This window comes from Phacochoerus africanus, chromosome 3, assembly GCF_016906955.1.
Source record: "Phacochoerus africanus isolate WHEZ1 chromosome 3, ROS_Pafr_v1, whole genome shotgun sequence".
Taxonomy (NCBI): domain Eukaryota; kingdom Metazoa; phylum Chordata; class Mammalia; order Artiodactyla; family Suidae; genus Phacochoerus; species Phacochoerus africanus.
Genome location: NC_062546.1, coordinates 196,861,916 through 196,878,312, shown reverse-complemented (window position 1 = coordinate 196,878,312; position 16,397 = coordinate 196,861,916). Strand labels below are relative to the sequence as shown.

Below are 16,397 nucleotides of genomic sequence, written 5' to 3'. Positions count from 1 at the left end.
ACATTTTCTCTTACCCTTTCTTAAACAACTTGTGGGTGAAAGAGTACATGTAAATCCAAACGTAAGGCTATTTAGCAAAAAACAGTAATAAAACGTTGCATTTGGGAACCTGTGTAGTATTTAATTAAAAAAAAACCCACTAATTCTAGAAAGAATGAAAATATATAGATATACAGCCAATTTTCATCATTCACAGAGTCCATGTTCGTGAACTCACCCACTCACTAAAATTTACTTGTAATCCTCAAACCAATATTTATGGCACTTTCACGGTCATTCATGGCGATACGCAGAGCAGTGAAAAATGTAAGTGGCTGGATGCACCTGTTCCCATTTGCAGTCAACCTGTACAGTCCTCTTGGGAACATGCAGTGGAGAGGCAGCCTCACCCTCATGGTGAGATCTACAGAGAATCCTCCTTAGGCAACATCACTGATTATTACATCACCACCTATGACAAAGAACTAACAACAGAAAATTACCAGCCTTCTAATTTGTAGTTTCCTGACCTTTCTTTATCCCTCCCTTTATTTTAATACTTGTTTTTTGCTTTAAATACATATTTTATACAATCATATGTTTGGATTAAGCTTTTCATGAACTGATAGAATTAATTTATTCTTTTATTTTATTTTATTTTTTAATTTTTAATTTTTTTTGTCTTTTTTGTCTTTTTTTTTTTTTAAGGGCCGCACCCGAGGCATATGGAGGTTCCCAGACGAGGGGACTAATCAGAGCTATAGCTGCTGGCCTACACCACAGCCACAGCAACATCAGATCTGAGCCGCTTCTGCAACCTACACCACAGCTCATGGCAATGCCGGATCCTTAACCCATTGAGTGAGGCCAGGGATCGAACCCGCAACCTTATGGTTCCTAATTGGATTCGTTTCCACTGCGCTCCCTAATTTACTCATTTAAATTACTCATCTAATCCATTCTTGAATGCATCCATATGCAGAAGCTTAACTATTTCTAATGTAGAGTTTCTTCTTACTTGCCACACAGCAGGAGGAAGGAATTCCTGTGATGCTAGCACTTTTAACCTGGGGCAAGGGCAGCTGGTGTTGGAAATCACTCTAAGCATTTGGGGTATAAATACTGGCCTAGCATTGAGGAATTAGTCCTTCTCTGTTTCATCATGGTGGAAAAACATGAAGGTTCCCACCTTGCATTTAGCACCTGAGGTTACTAAGACTGTGAGGCTGTGACAACAAGCACAGGTATCACTGGGAACTAGGGCTGTGACCAAACCCTGGGCTACTTTGCAGATGAAACCCTGAACTCTCTCACTGAATGAAACTTACAGCTTAAAAAAAAAAAAAAGGAAGCTCTGGGTTCACTGCCTTCTTCTGTGGGAGTAGGGGTCACTGTGAATTATCCTGCCATGGTTTATAGGATGAGCTACGGGAATTTCATCTGCAGCCAATGGAATTCTACCCAGTTTTTAGCATGAGCCTAAGCTTGGCCAAAGTCTCTCAAAATCTTGGCTTCTCTGCTGAGCCTTCCACAATTCTATTTTGGAGTAATATCTATCCCCCTCAAATCTGTTTTTCGCTCTTATTATGCTGAATTCCCATGCTACACCAGTAATAATGGGCAGTTTTGAAGTCTGTTTGTATATCTTCAGCCCAAATGGGTACCATGTGGGAGGGAAGACTACATTCCAGTAGCCATTAGTATAGGTGTGGTCTGATTTTTCCAGAAAAGAGAAGTTGTGGAAGGGTTGAGTATGAAATTGGTGGGTTGAGCAGAGAAAATGGAAGTGGATGAGGTCCATAGGGGTGGGGTCTGATAAATAGAAGGTGTATAAAGAAGGGTCCTCAGTATTTGGATATCAAAGAAAAAAGAAAGTATTTTAATGATACTGGAAATAATAATTAACATATTAGGTAGTAAAGCTTATAAAATATCATATAAGATAGAGTCTTAAAGAAGGTATCTTAAACATCCTCACATAAATACTGAACAAAACATTCACATTATATATTTAGGTGAAGATGGGAAAGGAAGTCTGAAAATAGAAAGATAAAGGATCTCAAGCTGATTCAGATTTAGCAACAACATGGGAAGCATGTTGTTGTATGTAGAAAAATCTACATACATCTTATTTTACTGTTTTTTCGCAAAATCCTTTTCAAGCCCTTTCCCTAGTATGCCAAAAAAATTAAGTGCTGTGGGCCTGTGTTTCTTATAAGGTTAAGGAATCAGATTCCAGAGACTGGATTTTTAAAATGTTAAGTTTTCATAGCTAATAAAGAATTACCAAAAGAAATGGATGGAACGTCCCCTCAACCCACAGCTGTAGAATGAGAGAGAGCATTCTGCTCCATAAAACTAACAAAGAATCTGATTTGGGGAGTTTCCTTGTGGAGCAGCAGGTTAAATACCTGGCATTGTCAACTGCTGGGTTGCTGCTGTGGTTCAGGTTTGATCCCTGGCCCGGGGAACTTCCACATGCCGCAGGTGCAGTCAAAAATTATTTTATTTATTTATTTAAAACAATTTTTTTAGGGCTGCACCTGCGGCATATGGAAGTTCACAGTCTAGGGGTTTAATCAGAGCTATAGCTGCGGGCCTATGCCACAGCCACAGCAACACTAGATCCAAGACCCACCTATGACCTACACCGCAGCTTATGTCAATGCCAGATCCTTAACCCACTGAGCAAGGTGAAACCTCATCCTCATGGATACTAGTTGGGGTTCGTTGCCACTGAGCCACAATGGGAACTCTCCAAAAAATTAAAAATGAAAAAAATAATCTGATTTGACAGTGTTAAATTGAGAAATTTCTTAAGAAGATGTCATAAAATATAGAGACATATCTGTTTGTAACCATTATCAATTTGTTCTGTTCTCTGTAATACAAACTTGTCTTTGAAAAAGTTACCTAAAATGGTCTTGAAATACCCCACCACTGGAAATTGTTATCACTTCTTATGAAATCAGTTTCCTAAGAAACTTAATCCTCATTGACTGTCTCAATAATTTGGGGCTTCACTATAATATTTTAAAGTGATATCTGTATCTCTAAAATATAAATGCTTATAAGAGATCTTAGAAAATTCTTGGCGGTCCCATCATGGCTCAGTGGAAATGAATCTGACTAGTATTCATGAGGCTGCAGGTTCCATCCTCGGCCTCGCTCAGGGGGTTAGGGATCTGGCGTTGCCAGTGAACTGTGTGTAGGTCTCAGACATGGCTTGGATCTGGCATTGCTGTGGCTATGGTGTAGGCTGGCAGCTATAACTCCGTTTCGACCTCTAGCCTGGGAACCTCCATATGCTGTAGGTGTGGCCTTAAAAGACAAAAAAAAAAAAAAAAAAAAGTTCTTACTAAAAGTGTAAGAAAATTCTTGGTGGAAAAACATGAAATGAAATGAATAAATGAGTAGAAATCTCTGTCTCCCCAAATCAATCTGCAAATTGAATGCTTTTTTTTTTTTTTTCTGTTTTGGCTGTCCCTGCAGCATGCAGAAGTTCCCAGGGCAGGGATCAAGTCTGTACCATAGCAGCGACCTGAGCCACAGCTGCGACAATGCTAGATCTGTCAGAGAGCAACTGTTAGTGAGAAACCTTCAGTGGCCCTGCTCAGCCACTGGTCAGCACTGTATTGAGCCGTCCCCCAAGCAAATGACAGTTAGTGAGTGACCATCGGCCCCTCCCCCCATCTCCTTTCTCTATATAAAAGAAGCTTGAATTGATACTGAAGGAAGATGGTTTTTTGAGATACTAGTCGGCTTTTTGTTTGCTTATTTCCAATTAAAGTCGTTATTCCTTGCCCCAACAAATCATCTCCAAATTTATTGGCCTGTCACGTGGTGAGCAGAGTGAACATGGGTTTGGTATCAATTTTTGGTGAGTCAGCCAGGAGCCTTGCTGCATGTGGCCAGCTGGCCATGGTTGGGGAATTGTCAGGTAAAGTCCTAGAAGCTGCTGGGACCATTTGTCCTGAGGATCTTCCCTTCAAAATCTCCTGAAGTGGCACTGGCTGCCCCAGTACTTGGCAGTTGGAGAAGCGAATTGACATTTCAGTTCCATACAGTTGGGTAAGTCGCTCTGGTGTGTATAGCTGGGAACATTCTCCCCTCGCTATTTGGGCTTTTCCTTTAAGGGAAGGCCAAGCTGTTTTGCATTTGATAGGGACACCCTATTGGAAAGGGGAACTGTTGGATTCTACTTTTTTTGCTTTTTGAACTGGTTCATTGGGTCTTGTTTTGCATTCATCCATGAGGGAATCTACTTGTGCTTCTGGTGTTGGAATTTGCTTGTGCTTTTTGTGTTTTGTTGTTCTTGAATTTAAAAATATGGGAAGTACTCCATCTGTCCCTAAGGAAATCCCTTTGGGGTGTATCTTAAATAATTGGGCAAAATATAACTGTGGGCATATGGCTAAGAAAAAGATGATACTCTATTGCAATAGTGTGTGGTCTCAATATGTGTTAGGATCAGAAGAGAAATGGCCCTTGAATGGCTCACTTAATTATTATACGACATTGCAATTAGAATTGTTTTGTGAAAGAACAGGTAAAAAAGACGATTTTCTGTATGTGGAAGCATTTATGCTATTGCATCAGGAAGAAAAGAAGTTGGAAGGCTGCTGCCTTACAGGATAGCAGTCTGGAAGGAAAACCAAGGGAAAAGCTGTTCTGCAAGAGGGAGAGGGAGAAAATGAGAGCTTTTTGAAAGAGCAAATTTTCAAAGTTTAAACCCCCCTCTGGCCAACTCATCTCCCCTATTACCTGAGCAAGCTGCACTAGTGGTTGTTCCAGCCACCCCCATGCCACTGACATATTTATCATCTTGTTTCCCCTCCTTGTGGGGGTCAATTAGAAGGTTCTATGTTAACCCAGAGCACAGGCTTGGTATCACCTGGTTTGGTATCACCGTCTAAGACCCAAGAGGGCAACCAGTTTGGACTGGGAGCCACTTCCAGAGCAGGGCAGTTCCCTTGAGCCAATATCCTGCAGGAAGCCTTAATGAAGATGGTCAACCAGCTGGATTTCTATGGATGCACAAGCCATTCTCAGCTTCAGATTTGTTTAACTGGAAAAACCATAACCCTGCTTACTGAGAGGACCACTTCTGTATGACTGAAATTTTCACCCCTGTCTTTGCCTTTCATTATCCCTCTTGAGTGGACATTCACACTCTCATGGATATGATGCTTACTTGGGATGAAAAGGAGGATGATCTTTGATAATGCTAGGGAGGAAGCACACCAGCTTCTTCTAGCAGATCCAGATGGAACCCCAGAAGCAAATCTGGCAGTTCCCAATGCCGAGCCTGATGGGGATCCTAATAATGGAGATATGCCCCATTTAGAGCATTATAAGAAGTTTTATCTTAGTGGGTCTTTGACGGGGGGGTGCATAGGCAAAGGCGCTTAAACAAAATTCAGGAGCTACACCCAAGACTTAAAGAGGATCCATTAGAGTTTCTAGAAAGATTTTATTTGGTTATAGATGCTGCACTGAGGTCCTGAAAATATGAGAATGGTAAATATGAGTTTCAGTGGGCAACACGCCCCAGATATAAGAAGGAAATTAGAAGTGTTAGATGGTGCATTTGAAATGAACCCCTCTCAGTTGGTGGATGTGGCTTCTAAAGTGTGCAACAACAGGGAAAAATGACAGAAGCAAGAGGATGCACGATGGATGCTACTTTTCTGGCAGCAGCATTGGCTTCCTGGAAGGTGATTAACCTGAAGAGAGATGAGCCGCCATTGGGGAGGGAACAATGTGCTTATTGTAGGGAGGAGGGGCACTGGAAAAAGGGGTGCCCTGGGCTAAAAAATAAGGCAAAAATCAACAAAAGAAAGATGGGAGCCTCTCATATGGTAGAAAGAGAGGAACATTTTGATGAGGAATGAAAAGGTCTGGGGACTCCCTTGGACTTGAGGGTCCCAATCCCAATTTCCCCTCAGGGGCCCTGGGTAACTCTGACAGTGGGGGACAAGTTGATTGACTTTCTGACAGATACAGGGGCAACATACTCTGCGGTAAACACCAAGGTGGCACAGAAAACACCCCAGTCCATCCCCGTTATGGGAGTTTCTGCAGTAGTACAAAGTCATTTTTTCTTACAACCTCCAGAATGCCATTAGGGGACCTCACCCTGAAACACAGTTTCTTATATATGCCAGAATGTCAATTCCCTCTTCTGGGCTGAGATCACTTTCATAAATTAGATGCTTAAGTAACTTTTTTGCCAGAAGAGCTTGACATCAGAGTCCCACCAGAGCATGCTTTGAGCCTACAGATGGCACACATGGACACCCCAGAAAGGGAGGCAGAGCTCTTTCCCCCCAGTCTATGAAGAACCTACATTCTTCCTGGAGACCACAATCAACAGGAAAGACTGAGAAAATGAATCACACATTAAAGAGGAACATTGCTAAAATATGTCAAGAGACCAACTTGGAATAAGGCCCTGCCTATTGCCCTGCTATGGGTCAGAGTGCTATGGGTCTGCTTTCATAGAAGCAGGCTCGAATGAAGCCCCTTTGAAATATTGTATGGTAGGCTGCTCCAGGTGTCTGCTCCAGTGGGGGAATCTATAATGCTCTGAAAGATCTAGCAGTTGACAGTTATGTTAAAACTGGTCACTATACTAATCTCTATTTATGAGTTTTCTTCCAATAGGTCTGCATACCCAACCGAGTTAGGCTTATATCATTTCTAACCTGGAGACTGATTCCTCCTTAAAACCTGGAAAGAACAAGGGCCTGAGCACCAGCTGATTGCAAGGTGGATGGGACCCCACGTGGTATTACTTACCACACACTCCTCTGTCAGATTAGCTGGAGTAAAGCCATGGATGCATCATGCCTTCAAAGTGGCCCCACTGACATCAGAAAATGACCCAACTCCTGAGAGGCTCAGAGAGCAATGGGGTGTGAACCCTTAGAAGACATATGGTTGCTCTTTGAAAAGTACAAAGATTAGAATTTCAATGTAGCAGGCATTTTACCAAGTTTAAATAGTTGTGGATAAAGAAAGAGGAAAGAGAGTTGTGTTACTTAATATTCCCAGCATGAGGCTGATCAATTCCATTCCATGATCACCTCCTCATCACCCATGTTGGGCAGGAAGTAGCCAGAAAAATCATTGCCCCTTTGCCCACGAGATTGTGGAATGGACATTGACAGTGGGGAGTTGTACAAGAGCAACCGTTAGTGAGCAACTTTTAGTGGCCCTGCTCAGCCACTGGTCAGCATGGTAGTGAACCCTTCCCCCAAGCAAGTGACAGTGAGTGACCGTTGACCCCCCTCCCATTTCTCTGTATAAAAAGAGCCTCAATTTGGACTGAGGGAAGATGGTTTTTTGAGACACTAGTCTGCCATCTTCTCCATCTGCCAGCTTTCTGATTATAGTTGTTATTCCTTGTCCCAACAGCTTGCCTCTGAATTTATTGGCCTATCATGTGGTGAGCAGAGCTAACTTGAATTTGCTATCAGATCCTTAACCTGCTGAGCCACCAGGAAACTCCTTGAATGCAGTTCTTTTTTGTTTTTGTTTTTGTCTTTTTAGGGCCGCATGTGAGCATGGCATATGGAAGTTCCCAGGCTAGGGCATGAATTGGAGCTATAGCTGTGGGCCTACGCCACAGCCACAGCAACTTGGGATCCGATCTGAGCCGCATCTGTGACTTACCCCACAGCTCCTGGCAACCCCGGATCCTTAACACACTGAGCGAGGCCAGGGATCAAACTGGCCTTAGGAATACCGGTTGGATTCATTTTCCGCTGAGCCATGAATGCATTTCTAATCAGAAGTTTGAATGAACTTGGGAAGGAAGTCGGGGGGGGGGGGGTCTTCTTGTGTTGATTGTAAAATTCACCCCCAGTGAGTCATCAGACTGGTGCTACTTCTGAGCTTTCCTTTCTCTTCTGCAGCCCCTCTGATTGTAAAAGAAAAGCTAATACAGAGACAGATAAAGGCACTCTTTGATGAAAATGGTGATTGAAATCATGATGTAATAGATGATTTCAATCACCATTTTCAGGGAATATTTTTAAAATTCTCACCTCACATATACACAAAGAGGGAAAACTCATGGGGTTATAAGCATTAGAAATCATCAGGTACTTCAACCACTCTAGAATAAAATATAGAACAATATTCTTTAAAATCATCAGCTGGGGGGCTACTATTAACATGATAGGAAACCAAAGAATTAGAGAAAAAAAAAGCTAACAGATTGGACTACCTAAAATTTTACAAATTCTTTAGGACAAAATAGTCCATTAACAAATCTCAAAGAAAAGCAGATAATGGGGCAAAATATTAGGAACATATAGGAATAGAATTTAATGTATACATATCATATAAAAATTTCTATATTATTTCAGCATAATAAAAAAGATAAACATCACTACAGGAAACACTGACCCAGCATTTTATGAAAAAGAGTTCTATGAAGATGAAAAACAAATGACCAAAGAACAAATGAAAAATACTCAGCCACACTAAAAATGAAAATAGCGCACGTTAAAACATCCCTTAAATAAGACTTTTTATAGTTCAATTTCGAATGCCAAATAGTTTTATTTTCTAGATATGATATAGTTTCAAAAGCAAGAAAATGAAGTATTCATAGAAATGCCCTATTTAGATAAATAAAATGACATTCCAAATGTGTTAATACATGCACAGAAAACTTCTGGAAAGACATATACAAATGTTTATAAGACATAGATTTTTAAATCAGAATAAAAAGCAATGTGAAAATATCTGCATTTTGAAAAAAAATGGTTATTTTAAAAGGTATTATTTTCTGTCCTATTAAATTATAGACAATAATAAGTTTTTGCATTAAAATACAGTTTGTCTGTAAATAAAATTCAAGTAAATTCTTATGCATTCTTACTTCTTTTCCCACTGTGTTTTCCCAAAGTAGAATTGCTTTCCGAATCCGAGGTATCTGGAAAGTAACAGGTGGTGGTCAGAAACCATAAAGTTTTTGGAACAGTAAAACTGTAAAAAAACGGTAAAAACTTTGACAAACCCCCATGTTACTCATGTGCATCAGTTTCCTCCTTCATGAAACAGGGTAGCAACAATAATCCTCTTCAGGCTTTACATTTTTTCAACGAAGATTAAATAAGATCTACTTGCAAAAGCTAATGAGAAATCACCATACAAATCAATCATATGCTAATGGGCATCCTTCAAAACCATATGCTATATGCTGAGTTTGAGAATAGTTATCTGAGGGCTATTTTTTTTTTTTTCCCTGAGAGGCAGCAGGGCCATTTATTTGTCTTTTGAGGCTTGTCCTAGGTTGTGACAAAGAGGTACTGTTATCTTCCAGCAGACGAATACTTGGATACCTTTGCTCTATGGACAAAGGTGAAGCCACTACATAAGTCCAACCTCTTAGTATTGATATGCCAATACAGTAAACAAGCAGTGCCGTTTTTACCAGTGTATTTAACTACGTCGTCCATGTATAATCAGTAAGACCCATTCTGTTAAACATGACTTTAGGAAGGAATGATTGCTTGGCTCCCTGCAGTTCCCAAAAAGGGTTAGGTCAAACAAACGCAGAGAACAGGATTCTGACCTGGACTGGATGCATTCCTTCTCAAAGTATGGTCAGGTCAAGTGCAAAGGAATGGGAGCTCTGATTTCAGACTCCTGACACCCGGCGGCCCAAACTCTGGGGTCTTTCCCTCCATAACATGCCCACCCTTGGTGTGAGCTTCTGAGTGTTCTCCTTGAAACTTGACCACCTCCCACAGCTCCCCGAGGGCTATGGTGTCTGCTGCACCACCTCTACCCTAAGACCTTGGGAGGCCTTGCCCATTATGCCAACTCTTGGCTACTTTCAGTCCCTGCTTCTTGGCCCCTTGACATACTTTTTTGAAAAGCACATGACACAGGGACCCTTCTCAAGTCCTTGGATTGCTGCTCCTACTTTGTGATTTGTAAAGAATTTTCTTCTGCATCCCCTCTGTTCTGCTCCAGTTTCCCTGACACTTACATCACGGGGTGGCTCTACCTCTGAAATCTCTTTTTCCTCTTTTGCTCCTCACTGTCCTTGTCCCTTTCTTTTAATCTGATTTTTCTCTTTTCTCTTTTCCTCTTTGCCCAAAATCTGTATCTTCATTTATCCATTTTTTCTTTATATTTCTTTCCCACCCATTCACTGATGACATTTTTATGTATGTTTGTATTTACTTTTCTGTGATGCTATTCTTCTCCAGAAACTTGTTTATTATATTTACATTTGCATACACATATAATTTACTTATTAAAACAATTTAAGGAGCTTCCATTGCTGCTCAGTGGTAAAGAATCTGACAAGTAACCATGAGGATGGGGGTTCGATCCTCGGCCCTGTTCTGTGGGTCAAGGATCTGGTGTTGCCCTGAGCTGTGACATAGTTTGCAGACTTGACTCGGATCCCGCATTGCTGTGGCAGTGGCATAGGCCAGTAGCTGCAGCTCTGATTAGACCCCTAGAGTGGGAACTTCCATATGCTAAAGGTGTGGCCCTAAAAAATAATAATATAATAAATATTCTCAAACAAATACTATAATTAACTAATTTTTGTCAGATAAATTTCCAAATGTTGGAATACTGAAAGTGGACATTCTTTTCTATTCATTCAACAAGTTCACCAAGTTTCTCTCACGGCCAGACGCTAGTGAATGCTGATGGTAACACAGGGCACAGGGTTCATGAAGCATCCGTGTTTGTCAGTCTGGTGAGCAACCAGGGAACTGACACGCTGGGAGTGAATATTTGGAAACATGGAGAGTGTCAGGACACAGACTGTTCAGGATCCTCTGGGCGTGCTGAAGACAGGAAGAACCAGCCTAGTTTGAGATGGAGTTATCATAGAAGCGGGAGTTAACTAGGGCAGGGAGGAAAGTGGCCAAGAGAATAGCCCCAAATGGATGGAGAAGCATGTGTGACGGTCTGGATTCGGCAAATGCAAGGCACCAAAAGGAGCTGAGGATGTCTGAGCACGGAGTGAAAGAATGAGAGGCAATGAGGAGGGTGGAGAACGAAGCAGGAGCTGCAGGCAGGTGGCTTTGGAGGTCACATGAAGCAGAATTAACTCATCCTCAAGAAAATCAAAGGACATCTGGCTGTGAAGAAATATTGAGGAAGTGGGGTGGACGGGACTTTGGGTTGCTAGATACAAACTATTACGTTTAGAGTGGATAAGCAACGAAGTGCTACCGTAAAAGCACAGGGAACCAGATCCAATCTCTTGGGATAGACCATGATGAAGAGAATATGAAAAAAAGAATGGGTGTGTGTGTATATATCTATATCTATATATATATATGTGTGTGTGTGTGTGTGTGTGTGTGTATTTGTATGACTGGGTCATACAAATGTGTATATGCTATGCTATGCTGTATCACTATGCTATACTCAGAAACTGACACAACATCGCAAATCAACTATACTCTAATAAAAAATAAAATAAAATGATCAAAGTAAAAAAAAAAGACAACAAATACTGTATACTATAGGGTTGCTAAGATATTCTCTTAGGTTTCTTTTAGAAGTTTATAATGTTGGTTTTCCTCCATTCCAGCTTTACTGAGGTATAGCTGACAAATAAAAATTATATATATATATATATATATTTGAGGTGTACAACCTGGTGTTTTGATATGCATGTACATCGTGAAATAGTTGCCACAATTACACTTAGTAACATACTCATCACCTCTCACATTTACCATTTTCTCCCTTCTTTCCCTCCCTCCTGCCTTTCTTTTCTTTTCTTTTGTGATTAAGGCCCTCAAGATCAGCCCATCCTAGCAAATTTCATATGTGTAGTACAGTAGTTTTAACGATCATCACACCGCTGTATATTACATCCCCAAAGCTTTTTCATCTTGGGTAACTGAAACTTAGCATCCTTCAGATTCCTGACATTCTGCAGGCCAAGGCTTGGCATCCTACTCTTCTTTACCTGACCCATTTCCTGGGAATGAAGTGTATGGTTTCTGAGATGCACCTTCATCACTCAACTCTGAAGCGTCACTAAAGGACGTCCCTGCAGAAAGAAAGAAACTTCCTTTACAATCTCAGTCTGTGAACTAGGGCCAATACAGCATGGAATTCTTTAAAAGGAAACCTGGAAAAGGGAAGCTCATGTAGGGAGGGTAGGAATCCTTCTGCCACCAGGCAACCCTAATGGCTCTATCTAACCTGTTGGTCAATGTTGCTCTGGGAACCACTCCCAGGGTTGGGACTGGACACCACTTTGCCATGGAAGGCACTCCCTTTGGTCACCATTTCTTACCCCTTCCTCTAATCTGCACATACTTCTGCCTCCACTCTGTTTCTTATCCAGGGGGACCATGGAAGCAACTTTTTCAAGATGTCAGAGCCTCCATCAGCTGGGCCTCCGATAAGCACCCCTCCACCCTGGGAGCTACTTTATCCTCTTATGTGAGAGAAGAATAAAAACTTGTATTACATTGTGACATTGAACTGTTGAGGCCAATGTGTCACAACAATTAGGCCAGCTCCCCTAATTCAAAATGGGTAATGTGAATCTTCTGAAACACCATCAGGGAGTTCGCTTCATGGCTCAGCATTTACCAACTCGACTGGTATCTGTGAGGATGCGGGCTCAATCCCTGGCCTTGCTCAGTAGGTTAAGTATCTGGCATTGCTGTGAGCTGTTATGTAGGTTGCAGACACGGCTTGGATTCCGCATTGCTGTGGCTGTGGTATAGCCCAGCAGCTGCCAACTCAAATTCGACTCCTAGCCTGGGGACACCCATAGGCCATAGGTGCGACCCCCACCCCCCGAAAAAAGTTAACAAATATTCTCATATAAATACTATAATTAACTACTTTTTCCAAATGTTGGAATACTGAAAGTGGACATTCTTTTCTATTCATTCAACAAGTTCACCAAGTTTCTCTCACGGCCAGACGCTAGTGAATGCTGATGGTAACACAGGGCACAGGGTTCATGAAGCATCCGTGTTTGTCAGTCTGGTGAGCAACCAGGGAACTGACATGCTGGGAGTGAATATTTGGAAACATGGAGAGTGTCAGGACACAGACTGTTCAGGATCCTCTGGGCGTGCTGAAGACAGGAAGAACCAGCCTAGTTTGAGATGGAGTTATCATAGAAGCGGGAGTTAACTAGGGCAGGGAGGAAAGTGGCCAAGAGAATAGCCCCAAATGGATGGAGAAGCATGTGTGATGGTCTGGATTCGGCAAATGCAAGGCACCAAAAGGAGCTGAGGATGTCTGAGCACGGAGTGAAAGAATGAGAGGCAATGAGGAGGGTGGAGAACGAAGCAGGAGCCGCAGGCCGGTGGCTTTGGAGGTCACATGAAGCAGAATTAACTCATCCTCAAGAAAATCAAAGGACATCTGGCTGTGAAGAAATATTGAGGAAGTGGGGTGGACGGGACTTTGGGTTGCTAGATACAAACTATCACGTTTAGAGTGGATAAGCAACGAAGTGCTACCGTAAAAGCACAGGGAACCAGATCCAACCTCTTGGGATAGACCATGATGAAGAGAATATGAAAAAAAGAATGGGTCTATATATATATATGTGTGTGTATATATTTGTATGACTGGGTCACTATGCTATAATCAGAAATTGACACAACACTGCAGTGCAATGGTACTCTAATGAATAAAATAACATGATCAAAGGGGAAAAAAAATACTGTATAACTACAGGGTTGCTAAGATACTCTCTTAACACTTCTTTTGGAAGCTTTATAATTTTGGTTTTCCCTGAGCCCAGCTTTATTGAGGTGTAGCTGACAAATAAAAATTATATATATATTTGAGGTGTACAACCTGGTGTTTTGATATGCATGTACATCGTGAAATAGTTGCCACAATTACACTTAGTAACATACTCATCACCTCTCACATTTACCATTTTCTCCCTTCTTTCCCTCCCTCCTGCCTTTCTTTTCTTTTCTTTTGTGATTAAGGCCCTCAAGATCAGCCCATCCTAGCAAATTTCATATGTGTAGTACAGTAGTTTTAACGATCATCACACCGCTGTATATTACATCCCCAAAGCTTTTTCATCTTGGGTAACTGAAACTTAGCATCCTTCAGATTCCTGACATTCTGCAGGCCAAGGCTTGGCATCCTACTCTTCTTTACCTGACCCATTTCCTGGGAATGAAGTGTATGGTTTCTGAGATGCACCTTCATCACTCAACTCTGAAGCGTCACTAAAGGACGTCCCTGCAGAAAGAAAGAAACTTCCTTTACAATCTCAGTCTGTGAACTAGGGCCAATACAGCATGGAATTCTTTAAAAGGAAACCTGGAAAAGGGAAGCTCATGTAGGGAGGGTAGGAATCCTTCTGCCACCAGGCAACCCTAATGGCTCTATCTAACCTGTTGGTCAATGTTGCTCTGGGAACCACTCCCAGGGTTGGGACTGGACACCACTTTGCCATGGAAGGCACTCCCTTTGGTCACCATTTCTTACCCCTTCCTCTGATCTGCACATACTTCTGCCTCCCCTCTGTTTCTTATCCAGGGGGACCATGGAAGCAACTTTTTCAAGATGTCAGAGCCTCCATCAGCTGGGCCTCCGATAATCACCCCTCCACCCTGGGAGCTACCATACCGTCTTCTGTGAGAGAATATTACACTGTGACATTGAACTTTTGAGGACAATGTGTTGCAACAATTAGGTCAGCTCACCTAATTCAAAATGAATCATGCAAATCTTCTGAAACACCAAGAAATTATTCTTTTGTTTTAAAAGCTATAACCAAAAAAGACCAATGAAGGTGTCGTAGCAAAGAAAGATATATGAAACATCAAGAGTTTTCATTGTTCTTACGTCTTTTCCTGTTGCTTGTTTCATAAAAAGCTTTGTTTTCAGTATTTGGAAGATCTAGGAAGTAAAGAAAAATACAACCGTTAATCCATGACTAAAAGAGCTGTAGATCTTCTGACTGCTCATATTGCAGACAGGATTTAGACTATAAAGATGCAATGACGATCATTTGCTAAGAGCCCAGACTGTTAGTTCTTCCTCTTCCAGTAACTTTCCACATGTATGTATAAAATGGCCCTAAATATTTATGTGGTAGTGTTCTCATCTATGAGATGGGTTAAGTCTGAGCTGTGGTGTAGGTGACATATATGGCTCAGATCCCACATTGCTGTGACTGTGGTGTAGGCCAGCAGCTGCAGCTTCAATTCCACCCCTAGCCTGGAAACCTCCATATGCTGTAGGTATGTATGGCCCTAAAAAGGAAAAAAAAAAGCATCATTTTACTAGCACATTTTTGCTACATTTTAAGTACATCAATTGATGGGGTTCATTTAATTAAACAACAGTTTATATATAATGTCTTCTTGCCCGTTTTGTTTCCTAACAGGGCCAGATAGAGAAGTTACATGTGGAAAATGATATCCTAGAAGTAAGAGAACCAAGGCATCCGAGGGATGCTCAGAATAAGATTCATCAGGCAAACAAAGCTCTGAATTTATACTGTGGATATCTGTCATGCTGGGCTGCAATCCTTATCTGCTCACATGAGCCATCTGGGCCCATGAGCAGACAGCTCCTTGGACCTCCCCTCTCTCACTTGAATCTAAAGAGTCAGGGTTATTAGTCACTGCATTAAAGAACAGGATTCTTGAGGGATCTATGTATGTGACCAAGGAACCCATTCATCAGGAAATTTTATAAGAAAATCTGGAAAACTGAATCCAGCCCACGCTGGCTGCCTTTCTAAGTCACCTGCTTTGTAGGTTGGTGATACTCCATTCCCTGTTCCCAGAGCAGAGACAAATGTAAGGGGCAACTTGCTCTGATTGAACCTTACCCATCCCTTCTCTTTCTTCCACTTCCTACTCCTTCTACTGTCTTTTCATACTTCCTTCATCTGCTGTACCTCCTGGGGGGAGACTTTGGAAACCTAGAGTTGAAGACTAGGAGCCTTTTCTCCCCCCACCAGCTTGGTACCTTGAACTGTTTGCAAGCCCGGAAAATGATCTTCTCAGGTGACTAATCCATATGTTTTGGGACTATCTTCCAGAGCAGTTTGCCTACTAGTACTAAGACAAAAATAGAAGGTGTACTCTCTAAAAACTGAAGCAAATTTACATTTTACTTTGATAAACATAGTGAGCAATGACACTGAATGCATTACATAAAATATTGCTCTTTTGTAGTGTTATGCACAGGTAAGCTTTTCATTTATTCTTCGGAACAAACGTTTTCATTTGCTCCTAGTGTGTTTCCTTAAATGGACATGTTTCTAATATCCTCTGGGTCTAGTAAGTAGAAAGGGAAAAAAATCATCTATTTGTGCACTAAAGAACTACAGAACTTATGACAACTCATGATACCCACAGGATTGAGGAAACACAATGTTTTGATAATCATTTTGAGCTCCAATTTTACCA

At 41.5% G+C, this 16,397-nt stretch overlaps 1 protein-coding gene across 10 annotated transcripts in view; it reads right to left on the bottom strand.

Annotated features, from left to right (window-relative positions):
• The window catches only part of SP100 (SP100 nuclear antigen), an 82,657-nt gene that overhangs the window by 29,663 nt on the left and 36,597 nt on the right, over positions 1–16,397 (bottom strand). For 8 of the 10 annotated variants that reach the window (XM_047773725.1, XM_047773722.1, XM_047773723.1 and 5 more), the window contains 4 exons: positions 14,821–14,874; positions 14,128–14,211; positions 11,945–12,028; positions 8,873–8,926 (listed from right to left, as the gene is read on the bottom strand). In XM_047773725.1, the coding sequence (XP_047629681.1) occupies positions 8,873–8,926; positions 11,945–12,028; positions 14,128–14,211; positions 14,821–14,874 (276 nt within the window). The remainder of the gene's footprint in view (positions 1–8,872; positions 8,927–11,944; positions 12,029–14,127; positions 14,212–14,820; positions 14,875–16,397) is intronic. The other 2 variants (XM_047773724.1, XM_047773726.1) reach the window with 1 other exon arrangement.